Source organism: Catharus ustulatus, chromosome 6 (genome assembly GCF_009819885.2).
Source record: "Catharus ustulatus isolate bCatUst1 chromosome 6, bCatUst1.pri.v2, whole genome shotgun sequence".
In the NCBI taxonomy this organism is placed as follows: Eukaryota; Metazoa; Chordata; class Aves; order Passeriformes; family Turdidae; genus Catharus; species Catharus ustulatus.
The window spans coordinates 47,517,014-47,539,909 of NC_046226.1; the positions used below are offsets into that span (position 1 = coordinate 47,517,014).

Consider the following 22,896-nt stretch of genomic DNA (forward strand, 5'->3'; position numbering starts at 1 on the left):
TGGAGGCTTGAGCGTTGCTTGGTGCTTAGCACACCCACACTCCTGCTAGGGCTCTGGGCTCCTGCAGCCCAGGAGGATGGAGATGGCTGTCCTGACGATGAAGGAGGTGTGTGCCCAAGTGGGGGACAGCAGGTTTGCTGGCAGGGGTTTGGTGGTGGTGTGCTGACGGCTGAGGGGGTGGCACGCTGCTGGTGCATGCTGTGCATGCAGCTGGGGGGCACTGGCACTAAGAGGCTCCCCCAGGCCTCCATTTGCCTTAAGGAAAAGGCTCCGGGATTTTCCTCACCCAGCCCTGGGAAAGCTGCATCGGGCTAGGGGTGCCAGGGTCACACCACCAAGGCTATTTCCTGACCCATCCCCATGACTAAGCAGGTTCCTTCCCAGATGCAACTGAATCCACCTCTTCCTTCTCCTGCACCATAGACCAAGCTGTGTCCTAGTTTATGCCACGGTGACCTTGGAACTGCAGGCACAGCTACGGAGGCAGGCCAGGGGCTGCCATAGCCAGCTCAGGGAGGCATCCTCCAGCACTGGCCTCAGCAGAGCTCCTGCAACCCAGCTCACAATAATTAGCTTTAACGTGATTTCATATAGTCCCTGCTTGTTTTTGTTGCTAGAATCCAGGTTTGGGGGGTTTAATCCTGCTGTTTCTCTGCTCTGTTCTCCCCACCACAATGCAGCTGCTCTAATTCAACAGCACTCACCCCTGCCTTGCATGGGCAGGGCTCCCTGAATGCCACTTGCCCATGCTACCTTCGCCCCATAATTCCCCTTTTCCCAGGTCTGCCACTCTGCAGGTGTGGCAGAGTCACACGGCAGAGTCATGGATGTGTCCATCCATCCCTGCAGTGTCCCAGGGAACAGAGGCTGGCATCCTCTGCCTCAGCCCCAAAGCAGTATCCAATTGCCACAGGTCGAGGACAGGCGTGAGGGACAGAGGTGATTCCCATCTCTGTGCTTTTGGCACTGTTCAGGAGCATGGCTGAGCTCAGTGGGATTGAGGGGCTGCACGGGGCAGTGCCTGCCCACCCATCCATGGGCAGAAAGCTCAGAGGTAGGCAGCCATCAGGGCAGATGCTTGGCTGCCCCAGCCAAGGGGAATCAAAGGCATCTTCAGCTCTTCCTCAGGCAACTCCCGGCTTCTCTCTTCTCCTCTCTGCTGGGTTGGAGCTTTTCATTCATCAGTCACTTGCCTCACTGCAGAAGGGCTGTAATTAGGGCAGCACGTGCCTCCTCCTGCCTGCACATTTGTGCCCGGAGAGCATCATCTCCATCACACCCTGACTCACTCAGTGATGACCCTCTGCCCCTGCCATCCTTCTCCTTTCCAGTACATCCATGGATTTCTTCTCCTGCCCTCCCTTTAACAGCAGCAAGAGGGAGCAGAGTGCCTGAACCAGGTCTGGTCCTTGGCACATTCACCAGGGATGAAGGAACACAAGGATGGGAGAACAAAGGGCAGCTTTTGGATGGCTGGATCACCATCACAGCCCTTCTGTGCCCTGCTCTTTCATTCACCCTGGCTGGTGGGTGCAGCGGCAGGGAGATGGACAGTGCAAGGAATGAAGGCACAGGGAGGACCCAGAGGTGCCAGTGTGGGCTGAGCCTCCTCAGCCTGCATCAGGGCTGCCTTCCTCCCCCCACAGCCACTGGTGGCTGGGAAAGTGGGTGTACATGGACATGGACAGCCACAGCTCCCTCTCTCCAGGCTAAGGGCACGAGTGCCCCTTAGCCTGGAGCATGAGATGAAGTGGTAACCCAGGGCTCCTACCTGTGAGGATGGAGACACTGTGGAAACAGCTGTCCAGCTTGCCCAGGAGGATGGAGAGGAAGCTGTCAGCAGCCAAGCCGGTCACGTCCCGCGTGCTCTGGTCGTAGACCACCACATCCTGGTGGTCCTCCGCCTCCACCTGAGGGAAGCGACAAAAAACAGGTATCAGGGAAATGGGCTGAGTACTGAGGATGATGCTGTCCACACCACCATGGGAAACAAAGCTGAATTTAGTGATTTCACAAGCAGGAAATTCCAGCCCCACACCATTTCCACAAGCTGGTTTTGACCACCACAAGGAGTGTCCAGCCAGGCTGGGACTCTGCTCCACGGCTACAAATGAGTGTGTCAGTAGAGGTGCCCACTGGTGTGCTCTCCCCAACTACAAGTGCTTTTGAGCATCCTACCAAAAGAGGGTCATTCATCCCCACCCTCAGCCTGCTGTTGCTTAACTGCATCCCAGAAATCACCACAACTTTTCCCACCACTTCCTCCCCAGCCAGCTTTTGCCCTCAGATATTCCTCCTCAGCCTGGATGGTGTCACAGGGACAAGAACAAAGGGATTTGGGAATGCAGGCAGGGGTGCTCCCAGCACAGCCCTTGTGCTGTGGCTGCAATCAGTGGGGTAGGATCACCAGCTCTTCAGGGGACACCATGCCTAGCACAGAAACACCTATATAGGAACTATGCCTCACCCCAAAAACCTGCAGATCACCCCTAAGGGCTGAAGGAGAGGGAAAATCTCTTCTTTTGCTTGGTGGGTGATCAGAGTGATGCTCGTTCTTCCTTTTGTAATGTGTGTTGGGGCCTGCACACTGAAGGGATAAAGTAGGAAGAGGGGAGGAGCTCCTGGGCTGCTCTCATGTGATTTTTACATACCACAAACTGCACCTAGCTGCCCACCACTGCAGGAATAAACTGGGGTAGGTGAGATGATGGGATAATCTGCAGGCAGGCAAATATCTGCAGGCAGGAGTCCCCCCAGGCCCAGTGATTACTGGATTGCAATGAGAGCACTCAAGGCACAGCTAGACATTCCCACATCTACCTGAAGGTCCTTGCACTAAGAGAAGACAAAAATCCTCATAGAGGCATAGCTCAGCTCATTTGCTGAAGAGCTGGGTGTATGGCACATGCCATATCCAAGGCATATCCATCACATCATGGGAGGAGGGGCAGGCAGCAGCAAGCAGGGAAGGAGGGAGCAGCAAGCTGCTCTATTCTCAGCTAGTGCTGGAGCTGTCCATTGGCCACCCCGTGCCAAGCCCTCTCCAAAATGTCTTTAGGAGACCACTTGAACAAGGTACCACTCATAGACACCCTCGTTTTGCTGTCTCACTGCCAAGCCCTATTTCACCACCAGGGCAGATTCGCTCAGGGTTGCCATCGTTATTAATGCTGCTTTCACACCCTGCTGCAGGTGCTTCCCTGCTCAGCGACGTGAGCACCATCCAAATAAAACTGCAGGGAGCACCGGTTTAGCTGAGCTCATCACATCTCTGCGCCGCAGCGGAAGGACAGCCCTGCACCGGCAGAGATCCCCGCCGGGACACCCCGCACAGCTGTGCACCAGCAAGGGGGGCTCAGAGCACCCACCTGTCCCAGCCTGGCACCAGCAAGGGGGGCTCAGAGCACCCACCTGTCCCCAGCCTGGCACCAGCAAGGGGGGCTCAGAGCACCCACCTGTCCCAGCCTGGCACCAGCAAGGGGGGCTCAGAGCACCCACCTGTCCCCAGCCTGGCACCAGCGACTGGAAGGCAAAACTGGCCCTGTGGCTCAGCAGGATGACAGGAGGCATGAAAGGACAGGGTAAGAGGGAAGAGAAAAGGATGTGGGAATTCTAAAATAAGACACTGAAAAATGACTGGAGCCACCTGAGATAAGCCAGATGAGGGTCTACCCCAGCATCTTTTCCTCAGCCAATCCTGACACAGGACTTTTGTGGGAGGTCATCCAAGCACAGCTGGAGGGAAACACAGTGACTGACAAGCCAGTTCAGAACTGGGAACCTACCAGTCCTTAGCCTAGCCCTTCAAGGCTCCCTTGCACATCCCAAAGACCCAGTTCTCACCCTGAAGCCCCACGCCAGCAAAAACATCTTCCCCCAAAAGCACAGTGAGGCAGGAACCACTCTGCAGTGGGGCAGGGGCTCATTCCAGCTGCACAGTCCAGGCTGAGGAGGCTGCAGGGGAGATACCAGCTCTGGCTGAGCAGTGTTATCCCACAATAGGATTTAGTGTTCCCTCCACATGGAAAGGCTTTGTTTGGGCCCTTACTGCAGGGTTGCCGAGCGACAGCAGAGATGTGCGACACGGTTTACATCTTATTAAAGTTATAAGGTTTCACTCAATGTAAATGCCAAACAAGTGCTGGCTTCACGTGGCCTGGCTGCAGAAAATAAATACCTGGCTTGCTGGAGTGAGGATACCTGCAGGAAGGTCCTGAGGAGCCCTCATGGAGCATACAAGGAGTCTGCACTGGCATCCCAGCTCCTCACCACAAAGGGAAATAAAGCGGAGATGTTTAATCAAGCACATGGGTCTCGCGTCAATCTCATGCCCTCCTGAAGTGCCCCATCTCTGGCCTTAAACATAGGGAGACTAAAAGCTAACTGGGGCAGAGGAGGAGGGTAAAGCTGAAGAGATGCTCCAGGTGCTGGAGCCAGGTGCTGGCATAGGACAGGGACACAGCTGACAACAGAGGTGTCCTTCTGAGAAGCAACACTTCCACAGGGGTTGCTGTCACCCCAAGACTGCTGAGGTAACCCCAGGCATCACCCTCCACACCTCCACACAGGATGCCCACATCTATCCAGCAAGGCACAGCAGGGCCAAGATGCAGCAAATCTTTCAGCTCCAGGTAGATGTTGAGTGGGGCTTGCAAACCCATGCATGCCTTTGAAAAGCTGCTGGCTCATCCCAGTGCTGGGGGTGCCCCAGAGCAACTCCTCAAGAACCTCGTCCCTGCTAAAATCCTGGCTGGAGGGGTATGACCAGCCTGGAGCCAGGACCACCTGGCCAACAGCTCCAGCCAAACCCCAGCTAAGCCCACGGATTCATTGCTTTTGTGCCAAGCCCTGTGCTCCCCATCACTGTCCCCAGTTCTGGCTGGAGGTAACTCCCATATGGACATCAGTCCCCAGCACTGTATGGTTCAACACACCTTGGGTCCCAGCTCTGTCTTTCCCCAGCTGCCAAGCAGGGATAATGATGCTCTACAGGTGATCCAGGCTAAGATAAGTGTGAGCTATTATTATTATCCCAATTACTACTGACAACTCAGTCACGTATTGTTTCAAAACACAGTGAATCACCCCACTGAAATAACAGGGCTTCCATCAGCATATAGAGCAGCCAGGCACATGGCTCAAAAACAAGCCCCAGCTTTCCCTCAAGCAAAACAGCTGCTTGCAGAGCCAAGCTCCTAATGCAAATAAATAAATATTCCTATCACCTAAAGAGACCCTTGTCTTGCCTCAAAGCATAGCTGTGGTTGCTCTGGAGATTGTTCCATTTCAGGAAGCGAGAAGTGGTGGAGAGGTGGTCTTTACAGGGGGATCTTGAAGAAGTAACATTTTCAACATTTCACTGAAGAAATGCTAGTGAAAAACCCAAGCAGGAGTTTCCCATAACCTCTGCTCTCCAAACTGCACCGAGGAGCTGAATTATTCCAGTTGTTATCGGAATTTATTATTGTGAGAGTTTATTATTGTCAGCACTGGGAGAAGGGTTCAAAACCAACCAGAAGCAGTTACATTGGTACCATTTTTGTGTGGAGGCAAATGACTGTGAGAGGAATTGCTGCTGCAGCTTTTCCCAGAGTGGGCACCATGGGAAGATGTCCACACCAGGGCTTGGGGAGCAGTGTCTACGGCAGCTGCCACAATCGTAGGATTATGGGCATAATTCATTGAAAAAAAAAGAAAGGGATTTTAAATGTCTCCATTTCTTTTTTCCTCCCAAATCGATCTTTCCTCTCCTTGCTCCAAAAAAAGCCAGAAGCTGTTATCCCACAGCATCACTCCAAACTGCAGCCCACAGAAGCATTGCTAACAGCACCCTTCCTTCACGGCAACATGGAAAAAGAGGAGACTAAGCACTGGGAGAAGCAAATTATACAGATTCTCCCATCACCCCCCTGTCAGCACGTAGGCAGGAGGAGCAGACTTGGCGGCCAGGTGGGGTTTGCCCAAATGCTTTGCCCTGTACCAGCCCGTCTCCTTCCCCAGAAGGCGAACACCACGCTGAGAATCCCTGGGGTGGGATGAGCAGGTCCAGCTCTCTGCCGGAGGAGCAGTGGGACGAGGCTGGGGCTCGGGGCTGCCCTTTGGCTGCCCGGGCAGCCCCGCGTCGCTGCCATCCGCCTTTGTCTCGGCAGCCCCGGCCGGCCGGGAGCAGGAAACAGGAGGAGGGCGGGAGGCCCGTCAGGAGGAATAATGGGGCCGGACAATCGCGCTACTGATGTCACCCTTCCTGCCATCTGCTCCCCACGCCAGCCGTGCCCCCCGCCCCCAGCCAGGGGCACAGCAGGGCTGGGGGATGTTGACCAGCTGAGGCAGGGGAAGCAGGGAAACGACACGGGGTATCAGAGGTCTAAATCAGCTTTCAGCATCTCCTTCTGAGGATCTGTGCACCTCGAGGCAGCAGATCGTAGTGATTTCTGGGGGTCTGACTGAAATGGGAGGTGGGAAGAAGGAGAAAGGAAGAGAAGAGAGTTCATCACCCCAAAATGCAAACACACAGTTGCATGCACAGAAAGGCTTGGACATCCCAAGCCACAGCCACTACCTCTGCTTTATGCCAGATGAGAAGACGGCAATGATCCCCTCCCAGTCCCCCCCTCCAGCTTCCCAGGACAAGTGGCTTAACCTCTCAAGGGTGTCCAGAAGCTTAATTAATTCCTGGGCTGCATGTGCTGGGAGAGCCAGCAAGCGGTGGGCATGGCAGGGGCTGTGCAGAGCAGCAGGGATGTGCTGCCTCCTGCCCATGGATGTGCCAGGAGGGATTTCAGCCGTATCCAAAAGAAAAAAGGAATTAAAGACGATGGCAACGCCTCTCTCCTCTTTCCCTAGCATCCCTGGTTACAACCACATCCCCCGCCAGTATGTGGACCATTATGCAATGATCCAGGAGCCGGGAGAAAACGATCCTTCTAAGCTTCTATGGGGACAGAGCAGGGAATGCCAGGAAGGACCACCCGGCTCCTTTGGGAGCCCACTGCTTCACTGCAGCTGGCGAGCTGCAGGTTTGCAGGGGATGGCATCAGCTGATGTTAACTCTTCCATGCTTGCCCCTTCCCTCTCATCCTCCTCTTCTTCCTCCCCCCTGCGCATCGCGGGTCCTGCTGCTCCGCTCCACGTGACAGCGGCCACTGCAGAGGTGACCCTCGCCGGGAGGAGGGCGGCCGCTCCGCTCTCCTCGGGGCTGGCGAAAAACTGATTATTCTGCTTTATTCTCCAGGGGATTTAAGAGCAGCTAAAGCCGTTCAGGAATCAGTCTCTGCAATCCCCTCCAAATCGCCCAGCCCAGAGCATCACCGAAGCAGATTGGCGAGAGGCCGGCCCCCCCGCGCTGCCAGTCCCCTTGATCCCGCGGGGTGATGTCACCGGCAGCCAATGCGGACAGCGGTGGCTTCTCGGGGTGGCGGGGGGGAGAGGGGGGGACACGACGCAGATGGCTCCAGCTGGGCCCAGCATTTGATTAATCGCCTGAATTACCCTCGCTTTGCCATAAAATTACAAGGCGGGAGTGGGGGAACGGTGGGAGCGAACTGGCAGGAGGGTGGGCTGTGATGGCAAACCACCCTTCGGATGGTGGAGCATCCTCGGGCTCGTCCTGCGGCCACTGCGGGATCTGCGGGCACAGCCCTCGGGCACATTTCCGTCACCCAGCACCCCGGCACCCACCGGCACAGCCCTCGGGCAGCGCCTCAGCTGAGGGCACGACCCAGCCCGCGGCTCTGCAGGGACACCCGGCCCTGCTCCGGCCGGGGTTCCAGCCCAGCTCCGTGGCTCAGAGCCACCTCTATTATTTAACCGGGAGCGATAGAGAGGAGCCTGGGAGAGATAATATGCCATGACACCGGATAAGAGCTTCTGGCGTCACAGGGGAGGAGGATTACATGTCCCTGAATGGAGTTAGAGATGACAGAGGGGAGGGGAAGAGTTTTTAGCAGGGGATTAAGCTTACAGCTCCAGGAAGGCTTTGGGGGGTTGTTTGCTGTCGTAAGACAAGTCCTAAGGCTGATATACCTGTTAGACTTGCTTGGGGAGGGCTCCTGAAGCAGGGAGCCACATCAGTGGGGTGGGGGCATTGAACAGGTCCCCGAGGACAGCCCTGAGGCCAAATGAGCTCAGGCTTTAGTTGTCCAAAGGGTGTCAAAGAGATGCTGGCAGATACCGGGGGTCAAGGGACGGAGGGGAAGGATCCATGTATTCCTATCCCTTAGGCCAGTCTGCATCCCACAAGACAGGGGGGTGTGAGCACCCACCAGGAAAGATGAGGGTCAGATCCCTTACCTTCATCTTGGAGGCAGGCTGGATGAGCTCCGTGATGGAGACCTTATCCTGCTGGAGCCTCCTCTTGACGAGCTTGGAGCAGCAGATGTTGACGGAGCTGAGGACGTGCCAGGAGTTGTACTCCACGAAGGAGCGGCTGTCGATGACCAGGGTGCCCTCTGCTCCGTTCCTCAGGAGGGTGGCCAGCTTCTTGGGGTCCATCACTTTGCGTGGGAGCCTGTCCCCAGCCATAACGGGCCGGTCCCCTCTATGGCCAGTGGGGAGCAAGGGGTGGAAGGGCAGGGCAGGGACGCCAGCACCCGTCTCCCCAAGGGGAATGAGCGAGGGTGAGGGCTGATCAGGCAGCACCCGTCCTATTCTCCTCACACTGCTAATGCCCAGAATGCCAACTCATTGTGCTGAACCTGCAAAGAGAGGAAAGGAGATGACAACCCATCAGTTGGGCAGGATGACATCTGGATGTCTTCAGAAGAACCTAAGAGTGCAACAAGCCGCACTTTCGAGGTGTGTTCTCCCAGCCTGCTGGCATGTGTGGCTCCAGAGCTGCCCAAGCCAGGGGTTTTCTCTTTGTATTTGATAGCCCTCAGCAGAATTTTCTTCCATGAATTTGTCTAACTGCTTTTTGAAGCCATCTCAGCTTTTAATTTAACAGGCACCGTGGCCAGTGGCAGGGAGTAGAATGGCTTGCCAGTTACATTGAAGTCCTTCTCCTGGTTTACTCCAAACCTGCTAACTGAGGGCTTAAATGGGTGACCCTTACTACTTGCACCAGAGAAGACCACATGCCTGTTCCCTAATCTTCTCCACAGTTCTTACCACATTTACACCCAATTTAAGGAGCCTTTCATGTCAAAGCATCTACAGAGCTGCCAGTTACACAGACACACACCTTTTGCCACACTGGCCAGCCCTGACGTGCCATGTTTGAGAGCCAGGCACATCAGGGACCTGCACAGGGCAAGATGTGACCTCCTTTCCCTGTTCCTAGCCTAACAGCTCCTCACACTCAATTTGCTTTTTCTGACCTCTGCCAAGCCCAGAGCTAATGGTTTCACAGAAGCAGCTTAGCTCAGCTCTAAGACTCTACTGCAGCATGGTAAAAGCTAGTTCGGGGCCCATCATACACACCACCAAATCAGGTTTGCTCACTCATGTTCATCACTTCACACTGGATTGCACCTGCCTGTTTATTAGAGCCTGCTCACGCGTATCTTGGCCAGCTTGGCTCCTGTCAAGTCAAGAGAAGACAAAAAATCAAGCTGACCTTTACTCCTGTCTTCAAGAAACAGGCCAGGCATCAAGACAGAAGTGCTGGGAAGTTGCACTTGGACTGAAATGGCCCCGGAGAGCTTTCTGCTTTTCAGCACCTAAGTTGCACAGCATTAGAAAGGAGCTTCACATACAGGAGTACCCGGCATACAAACACCCTGTGTTTCCATCTTATGAGCTGAGGGGGGTCGAGCCTGGTTCTCTCTGAGATGAAGAAAAAGATTCCTCCATGTCCAGCCCATGAGGTCTGCAAGAGCAGTAGGCAGCCTAGGGAGCATTCAGCTCAGGGTGTCCTCTTAAGTTCTAATGGAACACGTCACTGCAAGTATGTTTTAATGGCATTAACTTTTAATGCCACTGCAGTCATTCAGAAAACAAGCCTGGGTTACTACCAGGTTTCTCTTGCTCCTGCCAGAGGGTGTTTTAGAGAGAACCCACAAGCTGCTTCATGGAAGCTTTAATGCATCTGAATTAGGAGGACTATGAATAACGTGCCTGGAAAGGCTAGTGTAAAGATTTTCATTGACCTCTGCAGGATCAGGATTTGGTCCATGGGCCAGAGGAGGCTTACAAGTCACACTGATCCGAGTAAGCCAGCAGTTCGCATAAGCTCACACACCTGCAGGCACCTACTGCAATGGTAACTCAAGAAACAAAAAACATACTTGAGTCAGATGCGCTACTGGGTGACATGACAAGGACCTCAGCTACCAGCCACCAAACCTGGAGGACACTGCCAGCTTGTAGGAAAATAATGGAAAGCCACAGAATGTGAGGATGGGGGTTCCAGCATTTGCTCCAGCACTAACAGCCCAAACTTCCCTGGGCTACCAGACCTGCCTCCCAAAGCAGGAGTAGAAGTCTCAGGCTTCAGCCTCAGGATCCAAGCTCCCAACAGGAGGCCACATTAGGATGTGCAGTACTTTCCTGCCCTTGTATCACACCCCTGCTGCCTCTGCCAATGTGTTAATACAAATTACAGGAGGGAAAAAAATCCCCTAAAAGCTGCGATAGTGACAGCCCCTCCTGGCACTGCGCGTTTTGGCAGCCCCGTGGCACTCTGGCATCGCTGTGCCCGGCCCCAGGGAGCGCTCGGCGGCTCCTTGCCCCAACTCCAATTAGAGCAGCCCCCTCGGCGGGCAGTCCCCCCGCTGCAGGGACCCCGCTCCCCCCAGCTCTCCTCAGGGGAGCTGAAAAATTGAAACAGTTCTAATTAGGGGGTCTGAGGGGGAGCGAGGCTGGCTCCTGCTGGGATATGACACACCTCATTACGTTGCTACCGCCTTGCCAGAAGCCCCCCTGCTGTCCCTTGGCTATAGAGCCAGGGCACTCAGAAAGGATGCAAATTAGCCAGCTTTTCCCCTTAGTCTTCCTTTCACACCCCACTCCCCAAATCACTTTCTGCCTCCCTTACCCATCAGGACACCAGGCTGTGAATGTTTTTTGGCTCTTCCAATTACATAGAAGGAAGAAAAAGGGAGTAGAAAGAGCTGACAGACACAAAAAAACCCCTAGAATAATACTTTGGCAGAGGGATGAGTGAAGTGGAAGGAAGGAGTGATCCAACACTGCAGAGCTCCTCTGGATATAATAACACGGAATCCAATCTACAGATAGTGAGCAAGGGGTGAACTTTCTGGGTGTCAACACAGAGGGGTCTAGGAAAGATAACAAATCTTGATGAGCTTGTCACTCTAAGAGAAACCAAGGCACAAGAGGCCTTCACAAAGTTCAGCAGATGAGCAGAAGCTTGGGTGAAAGAGATTGGAGAAGACAGACGAGGTTTCCCAAGTCTAATAACTAATAACCCCCCTGCTGCAGAACAACCGGATGAACCTCTGCAGACACATGTGACACATCAAACAGGTTCCACTCCCAGCTCCACCCAAAAGATGTGGGGAAGGCAGGCAAGGTTAGTCCATTCTGCCCCTTTCCTTCACAGTGGATGGAGTTGGCCAGCTCAGCGTGGTCACAGTGAGCTGTAACTGTGGCATTAGAACCAAGATATGGGGACTTCTCTGTGTAGGTTCAGCCAGGTCAAAGGCAGACAAGCAACTTCCCTGACAGCACCTTGCAGGCTCTGTATGAGATGGTCTCTGTAATGTCCCCATACCTGAGAAGACCAGAGAAGGAGGGAGGATGTCTTTCTGATTCTGCTCAGATGGGCCAGAAGGAAAATTGAGGGAAAAGGCTTAGCCATGGAGCAGTGCTAAAGTGAGAGATCTTCTTACCCTGGTGAGAGGAGACCAGAGGAAAAGGTTAACCTGGAACCTAAATTAGGGTTTCAGAAACATAGCCATGTTCCTCTCTTATCAGTTTATTAAAGCCATCTTAATCTTCTTGAGTGTTCCTGAAGAACATTATCATAATCCTTTAATCCCACCTCTCCCTGGAGTGCCTGTAATGAGGAGATGGGCACATGGCTTAGCTGAATGGGGACAGCCAGCAGGAGAGGCCACGCTGCAGCCGAGGGACAGAAAGATGGGCAGAGATTAGCACAGGGCTGGGCCGACCCAACAGGACTCTGTGATATGGGAAGAGCACAGATCTGGTTTCTCTCTTACTGGAGACATCAGCTGGAAGGGCAGCAGGTCTCTACAGCAGTCCCAAACCTCACTGACCAGCATGTCCACTCCTTGCACCAAGCTAGTGTTGTGTCCTGGAGAGCAGCCCCCTCGAGGAGATGCTCCCCCACTGCCACAGGCAAGCCAGCCTTGCTGCAGAACACATTTCCATCATGCCTGTGAGACTGCAGCCACAGCACGCTCCATGTGAGGCTCATCCCAGGAGCACACTCTTCTGGTGGCATCTCCACCTCGAGTTTACCAAGGGAGAGGAGCATCACAGGCAAATATTTGTTTATTTGTCCCCAGTAACTTGAAAGCAGCCACTCCTGAAGAACTGCCATCTCCACCAGGGACTCAGTGGCACTGATCTAAGCGATTTGGCTTTTCCCCTTGCAGCCTGGGGGCTGGGGGAAATATCTGTGCCTTGTGAGCCCTGCACTGAAATGCTGCCTGGCCAGGGCTCCTCCATCTGTCCAGGTCAGCCCTGCAACCAGCCCCAGGCTCACTCTGGAATGCTAGCAGGACCCCACCGGACCCCAGCTCTCCAGACACTTGCTAGGATGCAAACCGTAGCAGTTTTCCCAAGCCCCACACCCTTTTTCCTCCCACATCCCCTCATTTCCTTCAAGTGCTTCAGCACTTAGCTAACTCCCCTCGGCTGGCTCATGCTGTTTGAGGGATTCCTAAATCACAGGACCATTACTAATTATTATTATTATTTTGCAGCAGCAATCAGGGACGCGGGGCTCATTAACAAGTTAGCACCTCTGGTTTCCCTGGAAACCCGCAGCTGCCAGGCAACGGCAGCGCTCCGGCCCGAGGCGATGCTGCTGCAGCGCCTGCAGCCCAGAAGGATGCTCGGGTCCTGCACGGAGTGCTGAACCCAGCCTCGCCAATGGCATGAGGTTAGGAAACTCCAGGATGTGTCCCCTGCTCTACCCCATCTGCTGGGAACCTCAGCCCTTCTTCCCGATCCTGTTCTGCCACTCACAGCATCACAAACTGCGCAGCGGCTCCTCCCTCCCAGCGAGCCATGCAGGCTTTCTCCAAGGGCGAGGAATTTGGAGCATAATGATTCCCCAGAGTCACAGTGGGACAAAGCTGTCAGGTGCCTGCAGCAGCCGGTTTGGAGGTGATGTAACTGATGACGATTTCTCAGCAGTTACTCAAGGTCCCTTTAAGAGGCAGCACAAAGGACTTCTTTGCTTGACGATGGAAAAATGTTTTTTTTTTTTTCCTTTGCTCCTTAAAAGGAGGCTGGGAAACACCACTAACCACATCCACTAACTCAGACACAAAATCTGCTTGTCCACCTTTCCCTACTGAATCTCAAGGATGGGGAGAAAAGACATGCCCAAGCCCCAGCAGTAGGGAAAGGTGGCATCTCCCAGTAGGGGAGATGGCAGTGCCTTTCCTGGTGTCAGTTAAGCCAAGAGGAGATCCACTGCTCTTTCCCAACCCCTGCCACCCACATGGCAGACAGAGGACTTCCCCCCCAGCCTCGTCCACACCGATCTTACAACCCCATCTTGTCTCCCTGCACACCCCAGGCACATTCCTCCTGGGACAAGAGCTCCTGCACATGGCTCTCCACGCAGGGAGCAATTCAGGAAGGAGGGAAAGGGCAGCATTCTCTTTTTCCCACAGCACATCACCCGGAGGCAGCCACTGCACTTTTGCCAGGGTTTCAAGCCTGCTGATCTCATGATTCCTTTAATTTTTTTTTCCTCCTCCTTTCTATGCCGCAGTCTCCTTTCAATTCCCGTAGGCTGGAAGCAGCATGCCAGAGAGCCCTGCAAGGAGCTGCATGCAAGAAAACAGCACCCACTCGCCTCCCTGCATCTCCCATTGCCCTCTCCACCTGCACCCTGCAGCCCAGAAGGTGTTTTCCACCAGAGGACGGGGCTGAAGGGCCAGGATGTCCTTCAGCAAGTGCCAGATGGTGCATTCACACCGGGCAAGGGACGTGGTGTGGAGCCACGTGGCAGTGCTGGCATGGGGGTGCTCAGCCTTGGCTGCGTGGCTGGTAGCATGGGACAGCTCAGGGATGGAAGGAAGAGGGACAGGTTGTACCCATTTGCCAGGGAGTCTTTCCCATGCACCCTCACCCCACAAGGCAGACCAGCTCTCCTGGCTGCAGTTAAGCCAAGCAAAGTGGTCTCTCATCCTGTCCCACCACTTGATGTTGTGCCAGCAGCTTTGGATGGGTTTTAACTGCAAATGCAATTGCTTCCCAGCCTGTTTCCACCAAAAAAGTGCAGTTAAGGATTTATAGACTGGCCACTCCCAGGAAAATTTCTCACTGCAGTCATGGTAGTCAATCTGGAGATCCTGTCAGGAAAAGCCAACAGGGACAGCAGGGAAAGGAATTTAGCTGGAGTCTAGATGACAAGAACAGTATCTCCTTCTCTTAGACTTGCGCTTTTAACATGATTTATATGGTTTCCCCTTTAGTATAAACACAAGCTTTCATTTTAAAGCCTACAAAAGCCAAGATCAAAGGTTGTCCATGACCAGCCAGCCATTTAATCACTGCCTTTGCCCACGCTGAGGATATTGCTCCCAAGCATGCTGCTTTCTAATACCAAGCTATCCCATTTCCATTCTCACCCTGCCAAGCTGAGAGCCGGCTACATTCTCATCCCAGAGCTAAAAGCACCTTCTGTTTTGAGCAGCTTGGCACACATCACAGAGGACATGTCATGATGGAGAGGAGAATCCTAGTTTTGTTGATCTTCAAGGTCCTTGTTGCCCACTGCCTGGTATCCCATCATTTGCTGTGTGATCCCACGTGTCCAGCAGGTTTATCCTGGGGCTAAGGTGCTCCTTTGCCTTTTTACAGCAAGAGCAGACAGAGGCAGCCCAGAAAGGTATGCAGTCAGATACTTCTGCAGGGCTGGTCTGCCTCTCTTGTCCTAAGACAACAAACACCATAAATACCTGATGGGGGGATTTGCAGTCTCCTGGAGAAAGGGTCTCCAGGACCTGGGTCCTATTTTCCCACAACACCTACACACCAAGTGAAAGAAAGCACAGGATTAAGCTGTGGTTCTTCAAAGCTGCAGATAAATATAGCATTTCACTTCTTAAGCACAATCCCCAGTGACAGGAACTTGTCCATCTCAGCAGAGGGCCGGGGACAGTCACAGGTGAGGCCACAGTGAGCACCCAGCACACACAGGGGCAGTCACTGCACAGAGCAGTGACTAATGACAGTGGCTAATGCCCAGTGCAGTGTCATTAGAACCCATATTCAAATGACAAATAGGACCCCTGCCTCCCTGAAGAATAATGATGTTCCCTTCTGTCAGGTTGTCCGCAGTTTCTGGTGAGCAGCAGTGCACACTGAGGTGCAGATCCCAGCACAGGTTTGCAGCCAGAAAAAAAACAATGCCCACAATTATGCCACCCTGTGCCTACAAAACTGTGAATCTCCCTAGGAGATCCAGAGTTCAATACAAATGCAAGGGGCTATGCTGGTCTTCCATGGGATGAGACATTTCCCAATCCAGCAAACACATTTTACAAGACTTTTCTGACCTAGTTCATGGTTTGCTGAATTTTCTATATGCACACAATAGCCAAATTGCTCATGGGTTTGGGATGAACTAGCATATGTCAGCTCAGGTTCTACTTCCTACCACAGCCCCAACAAGGAGGCATCAGCTCTGAGTTTCAGAGGATTACCTTTCTCTAGAAAAAACACACAAGACAGGCAAAGCCCAAGCTGATGCTCCTGCCTTGCTCTTCTCCTTTCCCTTGGGGGCCATGATTCATTACCAGCTGGTTTTGTTCTTAATCTGAGGTGACACAGGGGTCAAACAACGTGGTTTGCAGGTCTTCCTCCATCCTCAGCACCCTGTCAAGCCACGGCTTGCTGGTCAGATGCCACAGCTCTTCATGTATGGAATCCTGCAGCCTGGCCTCCTGACTGAGAGCTGGGCATTGCAGCACTTTGTAACATGGCCTTCTCTCTGAATCCGTATTATACATGCAGTCATTTGCTGGAGGAAACAGGCAGCAATATTCCCCTCACCAGCTCCAGGCAGATGTTAAGCATGACATATACGTGTACTTTAACCCCAGTTTAAAAAAAAACAAACCCAGAGATGTATCATGACATCCGCCCAGAGCTTAAGCATCCTCCAACTTATCTCCACGCCAGCAGGTCTGATTCAGCCCTGCTTCCGACCCTGCAAGTGAAAGCTGGGGTGATCACACCAAGCCTTGCTCCTTTTGGGCTGGCTGAGCCCCAGCTAAGACCAGTTCAGTCACCCTCACCTTCCCACCTGCCCTGCTGGACTCCCAACAGAGCTCACTCTTATCTTTGCATCAGGTACTGCTGAATGAACCTTGCTCAGGTGCCAGACAAAGAGGCAGCCAAGCTCAAAGCAGAAGGGATTGTGAGGATGACACAGAATTAACAGGCATCAGCATTCAGCAAGCAAGCGGAGAATGCGTCGATCTATTTTTAATGGTACAATGAGAGTGCTTTACAAAAGGATGTGTCTGGGGAGATTCTGCCCAGTCAGAGATTTGCATTTGGGTTTTTTTGCAGCAGTCAACTTCCCTTGATGTGTGGGAGGCATTTTGTCTTTTTACCACCCCACAGAGCAATTCAGAGGGCCCTGGCTCAGTTTTGGCTGGAGTCTCATCCCTCTGGGTCACCCTCCTGCCCTGCCGCATCCTTCTGACTTCCCACCAGAAGAGCTGAACCTGACGTGAGCAGCAGGTAAGGTGTCAAGGACAGCTCCAGGCTTGCTTGGCTTCTAGGTGTCAGCCCTGCTGAGCCAGCACAGCTGCTGGGGACATCTCTGCAAGGTCCCTGACAGCAGCACAGTGGTTAACGTGGCATTCCAGGGGCTAGCTCCAGGCAGCAGGGCTGGCACCCTCCCTGCACCAGCCCTCCACTCAACAGCCTCGAGTGCCAAGAGAGGCTCCGGCTGCGCCCGCTCCCCACGCAGGGCTGCCGGCCAAGGCAGATGAAGATGGCATGAATAACTCCACTCAAGCCACGGCTCAAGGAGGACCGGGCTGCCATCGCAAGCTTGGAAGTGAGGGTTGTTAGAGACAACACAAAAACAATCAGATGTTGTAGACACTCCTTGGTTGATTCTTTTCAGCAGCATGCCCCAGAGATGGAGGGACCCTCTTTGTCCAGAGGGTCTGGATTTCAATGGGAGATGTGTGAGTTATGCAGGCACAGGTTTGACATAAGGAAAGGGCCTGACTTGCTCAATGCAAAAAACCTGCAGTGCCCTAATAGACTGAAATTTCTCCCTGAGCTTCTGCTGCATCAGCTGAATCACCATGTGTTAGCTGCAGACAGCAGAGCTCCTCAGAGAACGAAATCCCCTATTAAAAAGCCAAAAGGAGGCGAGCTGAAAAGCCAGGATGCGGGCACACCGCACACCTCCGAGCCCGATGAGGAACGTGGGTTGACAGAGACGGACCGGAAAGACGCACTGCATCATTAGCAGGGCTGGAGGACGTGGTGGGGGACAGGATGCCAGGGTCGTGCTGTCACTGGAACCTCCATACAGGATCAAAGCAGTGGTCCACCTCACTCATGTCCCCTCACCAGCACTGCCTAATAACAGGTATCCTATAAAAGCCTGGGAGAAGCAGGACGGTGGGTATTTATGGACTAGTCATGCAGTAATTTAGGTTTAAAGGGACCTCAGCCGTTCAGCTGGTCCAACCCCTCTCTCCCTTAAAGGAGAACAAGCATCAACACCAGAAAAGGTTGTCTTGCCCCTCTGGTTGGCAAATTACTTGTTCCCAGTCATCAGTGGACTCAGAAATAATGCTCCCCATAACTCGGCATGCAGAAACCCTACATGGAAAGCCTCTTCTGCAAATTGTTAGAGGACCTTGAAGGACTCTGGAGAAATTCCTGAAGAACACAAGGTCTCTGCCCCAAGAGAAAATACAGTGAAGGAAGACAAGAGATACATGCAAACACCAGGGAACCATGAGCGCTTTCCACACAAAAAAAACCAACATGGAGAAAGGCGTAAGAAGAGCATGAAGAGGAAATCAAAGATTTCTAGGCCTAGACAGGTTCCTAGGAGTCTCTTAAGTAAATTTCAGATTAATGCACACAGTCCCTGCATTTCTGTCCTGTTATTGCTCCCTGTTTACAACAGGAGTCTCTATGTACTGGACCAGCTTCCAGTGAGCACCTCCAGGTGAACCCAGTCTGGGCTAGCACTTCCCCTATCTTCTAAAATGCTGATCCTTCCGAGACATCATGCAAACAGTACCTGTCACTTTGGGAAACTGAAGATCCAAAGCAGCAAAACTAACCCCACAGAAGTCCTGGGCAAAGCAAAGGAAGAAGCCCCACACACACCAGCCTAGATTGTCTTGTCCAGCTGGGTCTGTAAAACCTCAGAGGAAGAGCCAAATAGCAGAGAAGTGGAGCCAGACATGCTACAGGAGCCATGGCAGTGAGCAGCATGGTCTGGGCAGGGCTCTGTGCGGTGCACAGTGCCCCCACAGTCCCACCTTCACTCTTTCTTTTATTAAAGTAGAGATGGTTGAGACCCAAAGGTTTGGGGTAGAAAGTCTAGAAACATCTCTTGAAAGAGAAAAATATGTCTTCCTCTCAGTGAACTCATGCTAAAGAGGAGACAGGGTGACCAAGGCTTGGTATGTTCCGCCATGGTCTCTCTTGGCTGCTGGCCCACTTCTGGCAAAACAACTGTCCCATGGGGATGAGACGTGTCATGGTCTCCCCTTCCATCAGATGAGCAGGTAAAGCCATCACTGGGGTGCACTACACCATCACTGTCCCTGCAGGAACCTGCACCACCATTCATCACATCACAAGCTTTGCTTGGCTTTGACAGCAGCCCCTGACATCAGCAGTGCACAGCATCTTGGCATGGTCAGTTTTTACCCTCCCTCACACTCCCCTGGCTGTGTTATAACGCTGCACACAGAAGTACACTCTGGTCTCCTGAGCAAGCTTGAGAAAATCTTGAGCACAGAGCTTGTTTAGCTTCTTATCTGATGAATGCTCCCAGGCCACTCACCTCCCTTCCCCAGCCTGCCACAATTACGTCAGGTGCCTCCTTCCCACTGGCATCAGGCGGGACAGGTGTATCTTCAGAGAAGAAATGTAAAGCTTGAAAAACAGGTTTTAAAACCCAGAGGGCATGGGGATGCAGAGGAGTGTCGAAGCTTTCCCCACAGGATGACTGCACTGCCGCTCTGGCTGCAGGAGCTTCTCTGCATAGCAGCAAGGAGAAGAGTGCAGTGAGACCCAAAGACCGTGAGCACCTGGGAGTTTCTGCAATCATCTCCCCCCTAACACTGCCATTAAACACACGGCAGAGGGTAAAACGGTCTACAGGTTCTCCCAGAGCAGCATCCTGGCTGCCCTACTGGGAAACAGGGGTCAGCATCCACAAGCTCCTTCTCTTCATCACCTCCTTCTCTACCAGATTCGGTTTGCTGGCACTGTTTCAGCGTGATGGCCGTGTCCTATGAGCCTGCACCATAAATCTGGGCTGCCAAATGCTGGAGCACCTCCTTTTCCTCCTTCCATTCCTGATAGTGAACATGCTCTGCATCTGACTGTGCCCAGGGCTTTGGGAGCTGAGCTGTGCACCAGAGAAATTAAGCTCTGATCCCTAAGAAAAGCCTTGTTTGAAGGCAAGGACGCAAATCCAAAGAGGAAAAACCTCCATCCCTCATGCAGATTACAGCAGCTGGTGCAGAGGAAAGGGGTAGGGATGGAATGGGGACTCACTCATACTCATGCCAAGAGAAGTCACTTCAGAAATCCAGAGGCACAATGGGTTTCCAGCCTTTGGACATTTCCTAGGGGAGGACAGGATTGCATAGGAGAGAAGCAAGTTTTCTCCCATCTCTTAAGATCCAATTTGGCAGCATGGGACAGAACTACTCTTGGTCCTATGCAGCCCTCAGGGGTGTTTTTGTAGTAAAAGTGATGTTGCATTTAATTTTAGGTGAATACAAGCTGTCCAGAGGTTCAGTGGCTTTCTCAGTGAGGTGCTTGGCACCCAGCAAAAATACACTGCAGACAAATACAGTGCAGTATTTGCAAGAATAGTCTCCATGCAGAGCCCCCAGTGAATGCTCCTAAGGATTCTGGACACTTTGCTCAGCTCTCCCAAGCTTAGCCGAGGCTAGATTTTAAAGAACAATGCTAGATGCAGGTTTTCCTCACCTTATGTCTAAGCAGGGACAACTGAAAACCACAGGAGGACAATCTGTTGGGTTAGAAGACTTTTGGTGTGAGCTGCTGTCATCTCAGCTTGGAAACCTTCCAGCCCCAGGTTTGAGCCTCTCAATTGTGTTGCCAATGGGCCACAGGCAGGATTTTCTGCCTACTTCCATTGCAAAGAGGCGTCTGGGCACCCCTGTGCTGCTCACACTCTCGCCTGTCTACTCTTGCCCCAGCCATTTAGACAATCCTGCACATCCAGGCTCTGCCACTGTGGTTGTGCCATGCAAAATTGGGGACAAGACACCTGCAAAGTCCTTGAGGGTGTTTTAAAATCCCAAATACGCTATGGCCAGGAGGATTTTCTTGGTGCCACAGCTTACTTCATTTTGGGAGCTGTTACAAGCAAAATCAAAGCAAGTGCAGAAAGCCCCATGCAGACCCAAACCCCAACAAACCTCTTCTGCAGAGAGAATCCTTCCTCCGACAGCGCGAGCAGAGGCGCACAGAGGCAAGGCCAAACCCAAAAGCACCAATGCCCGTGCATCGAGTCCTTCCGAAAACAAAGCTCTCCGCAGCCGTGCCCCGAGCCTTTGCCTCAGCGCAGGAGGATGAGACAATGCAAGCCAATGTCAAACACCGCTCCACGGGCAAGCTGCTCTCAAGGTTATCATGGCCCCTGCACTGCCAGGAGCAATCCTCAGCGCTACCTGTTCGGGCTGCTTGGATATCCTCACCCTTTCCTGGGAGAGGGGTCTGCCTTACTACCCCAAATCAGAAGGAGATGGAACCTCTGGCAACAATTCCCAATGCGTTCGTCATCGCCAGCTGCTCGGGACAGGGATGGTCTCTCCTACATACGTTTATGCAGCACCCAGCTCCCACCAGGGAGCTGTCGATAACTACCGCAATACGAGGGATACACGCAAGAAAAATCCAAACATCCCTATCAGAACAGCGCTGCGCCGCATTCCTCCTTCTAACGAAACCGCAAATTACTGACCTGTGCACAGAGCTCCCCCAATGCAAGCTGAAGCACTGACATCAGCTTTTGCTGTTGCTCAGGAATTTAATTCTGGGGGAGGAGAAAAGGGAGGGGGGAGCAGGAAGGAGAAGGAACTTATTTATCAATATGGGAAATAACCAGGAATCTCCAAAAACAAACAACGCTCAGCACAGAAAGCAACATTTACCACTACATAATGATTGAGGGTGCGTGGGGGGTGATCAATCGGTCCAGGCACATTAGGGGAGGTGGAGAGGATTTTTTTAAACGAGCAGCTTAACTCATTAATCGCGAGCAGCGCCTTTGGAGCCGCAGCAATGAAGTGCTGCATGAAAACCCCCGCTGCTGAACACATGCCGGCTTCGTTTAAACGCCAAGGACACAGGGCGACACTCCAACCTCTTTCATCATCAGAAAAACCACAGCGCTGTTAACACCGCTTCCTCAAACACCAGCCCTCAGCCTCGCCAGAAAACCCCTCCACCCGCGACCCCCGGCCGGGCAGGACAGCGGGTATTCCCCGGCGCTTCCCAAGCCCCCTCCTCACCTGCACCACGGCCGCCCGGCAAGCGCACACCGCGAAGGCAGGGTGGGATTTCCACCACCCCCCCGCCCCGAAAACAAGCGCAGCATCCCCGACATGCGCGGCCGCGGAGCGCCAGCCCCCCCGTCCCCAGCCCCCCCTTCTTTCCCCAATCCCCGCCGTGGGGCTGCTCCCTGCGCAGCCCCAGCACTTCACGCACATCATTCCCCCCCGGCAGCGCTGCCATTCCAGCCCCGCACACCCGCGAAGCGCTGTACCTAGGTGCGCACCCAGACGCGCACACACACCGGCGCACGCCGCCGCGCTGCCCGCCGCCTCAGGGCGCGATGCCGGCTCCGCTCCGCACACGCGGGTGCCCCGCACCGCCCCCCGCGCCCCCTCCCCGCCTCCCCGGGGGCGCACGGCCCCGTCCCGCACGGACGCGGCGCGGACGCGGCGGGACGCGCACTGACCCGGCGCGGCGGGCGCGGGCAGCCGCCCCGCTCCGCGGGCTGTCCGCTGGCGCGGCCGCTGCCGGCGCCGCAGGGCCCGCATGCCGCGGCGGGCGGGGGGGCCGCTCCGCGCTGCTCCGCGCTGCTCCGCGCCGCTCCGCGCGCCGCCGGGAATGCGCCGGCGATGAGGTCATGCCTCGGGAGCGGGCGGGGGGGGGACGGGGGAAAGGGAAAAAAAAAAAAAAAGAAAAAAAAAGAGACAGCGTTGACGTCACCCTCAGCCAATCAGCGCTGGAGGCGCAGGGCAGGGTGACGTCAGCCCCGCGGGCGCGGAGCGGCGCGGAGGGAGCGGGCTGGGGTGCGGAGCGGGCTGGGGTGCGGAGCGGGACTCGGGGTGCGGAGCGGGGCTGGGGTGCGCAGCGGGCTAGGGTGCCCGGGCTGCCCGTGGAGACAGTGGCCCGAGCGGCGAGGCGCTCCCCGGGGCCACCCTCCAGCCTGGGACACCCCCGGAGCCGCGCTGCCCCTGGCAGAGAACGCTCTGCCGTGTGTTTTTGGGTCGTGGATGGTTTTGCCCCGCTTTGCGAAGCTGAGCC

At 54.1% G+C, this 22,896-nt stretch overlaps 1 protein-coding gene across 4 annotated transcripts in view; it reads right to left on the reverse strand.

The window, feature by feature from the left end:
• DUSP8 (dual specificity phosphatase 8) overlaps positions 1-22,380 on the reverse strand; it is a 45,712-nt gene extending 23,332 nt beyond the window's left edge. The window contains exons 1-3 of one of the 4 annotated variants that reach the window (XM_033062073.2): positions 22,325-22,380; positions 8,290-8,693; positions 1,772-1,910 (exon numbers count right to left, since the gene is read on the reverse strand). In XM_033062073.2, the coding sequence (XP_032917964.1) occupies positions 1,772-1,910; positions 8,290-8,520 (370 nt within the window). In that variant the 5' untranslated portion in view covers positions 8,521-8,693; positions 22,325-22,380. Of the gene's footprint in view, positions 1-1,771; positions 1,911-8,289; positions 8,694-21,325; positions 21,804-21,875; positions 21,960-22,129; positions 22,197-22,324 lie in introns of those variants that run through there. The other 3 variants (XM_033062075.2, XM_033062071.2, XM_033062074.2) reach the window with 3 other exon arrangements.
• Between the last annotated feature and the right edge of the window lie 516 nt (positions 22,381-22,896).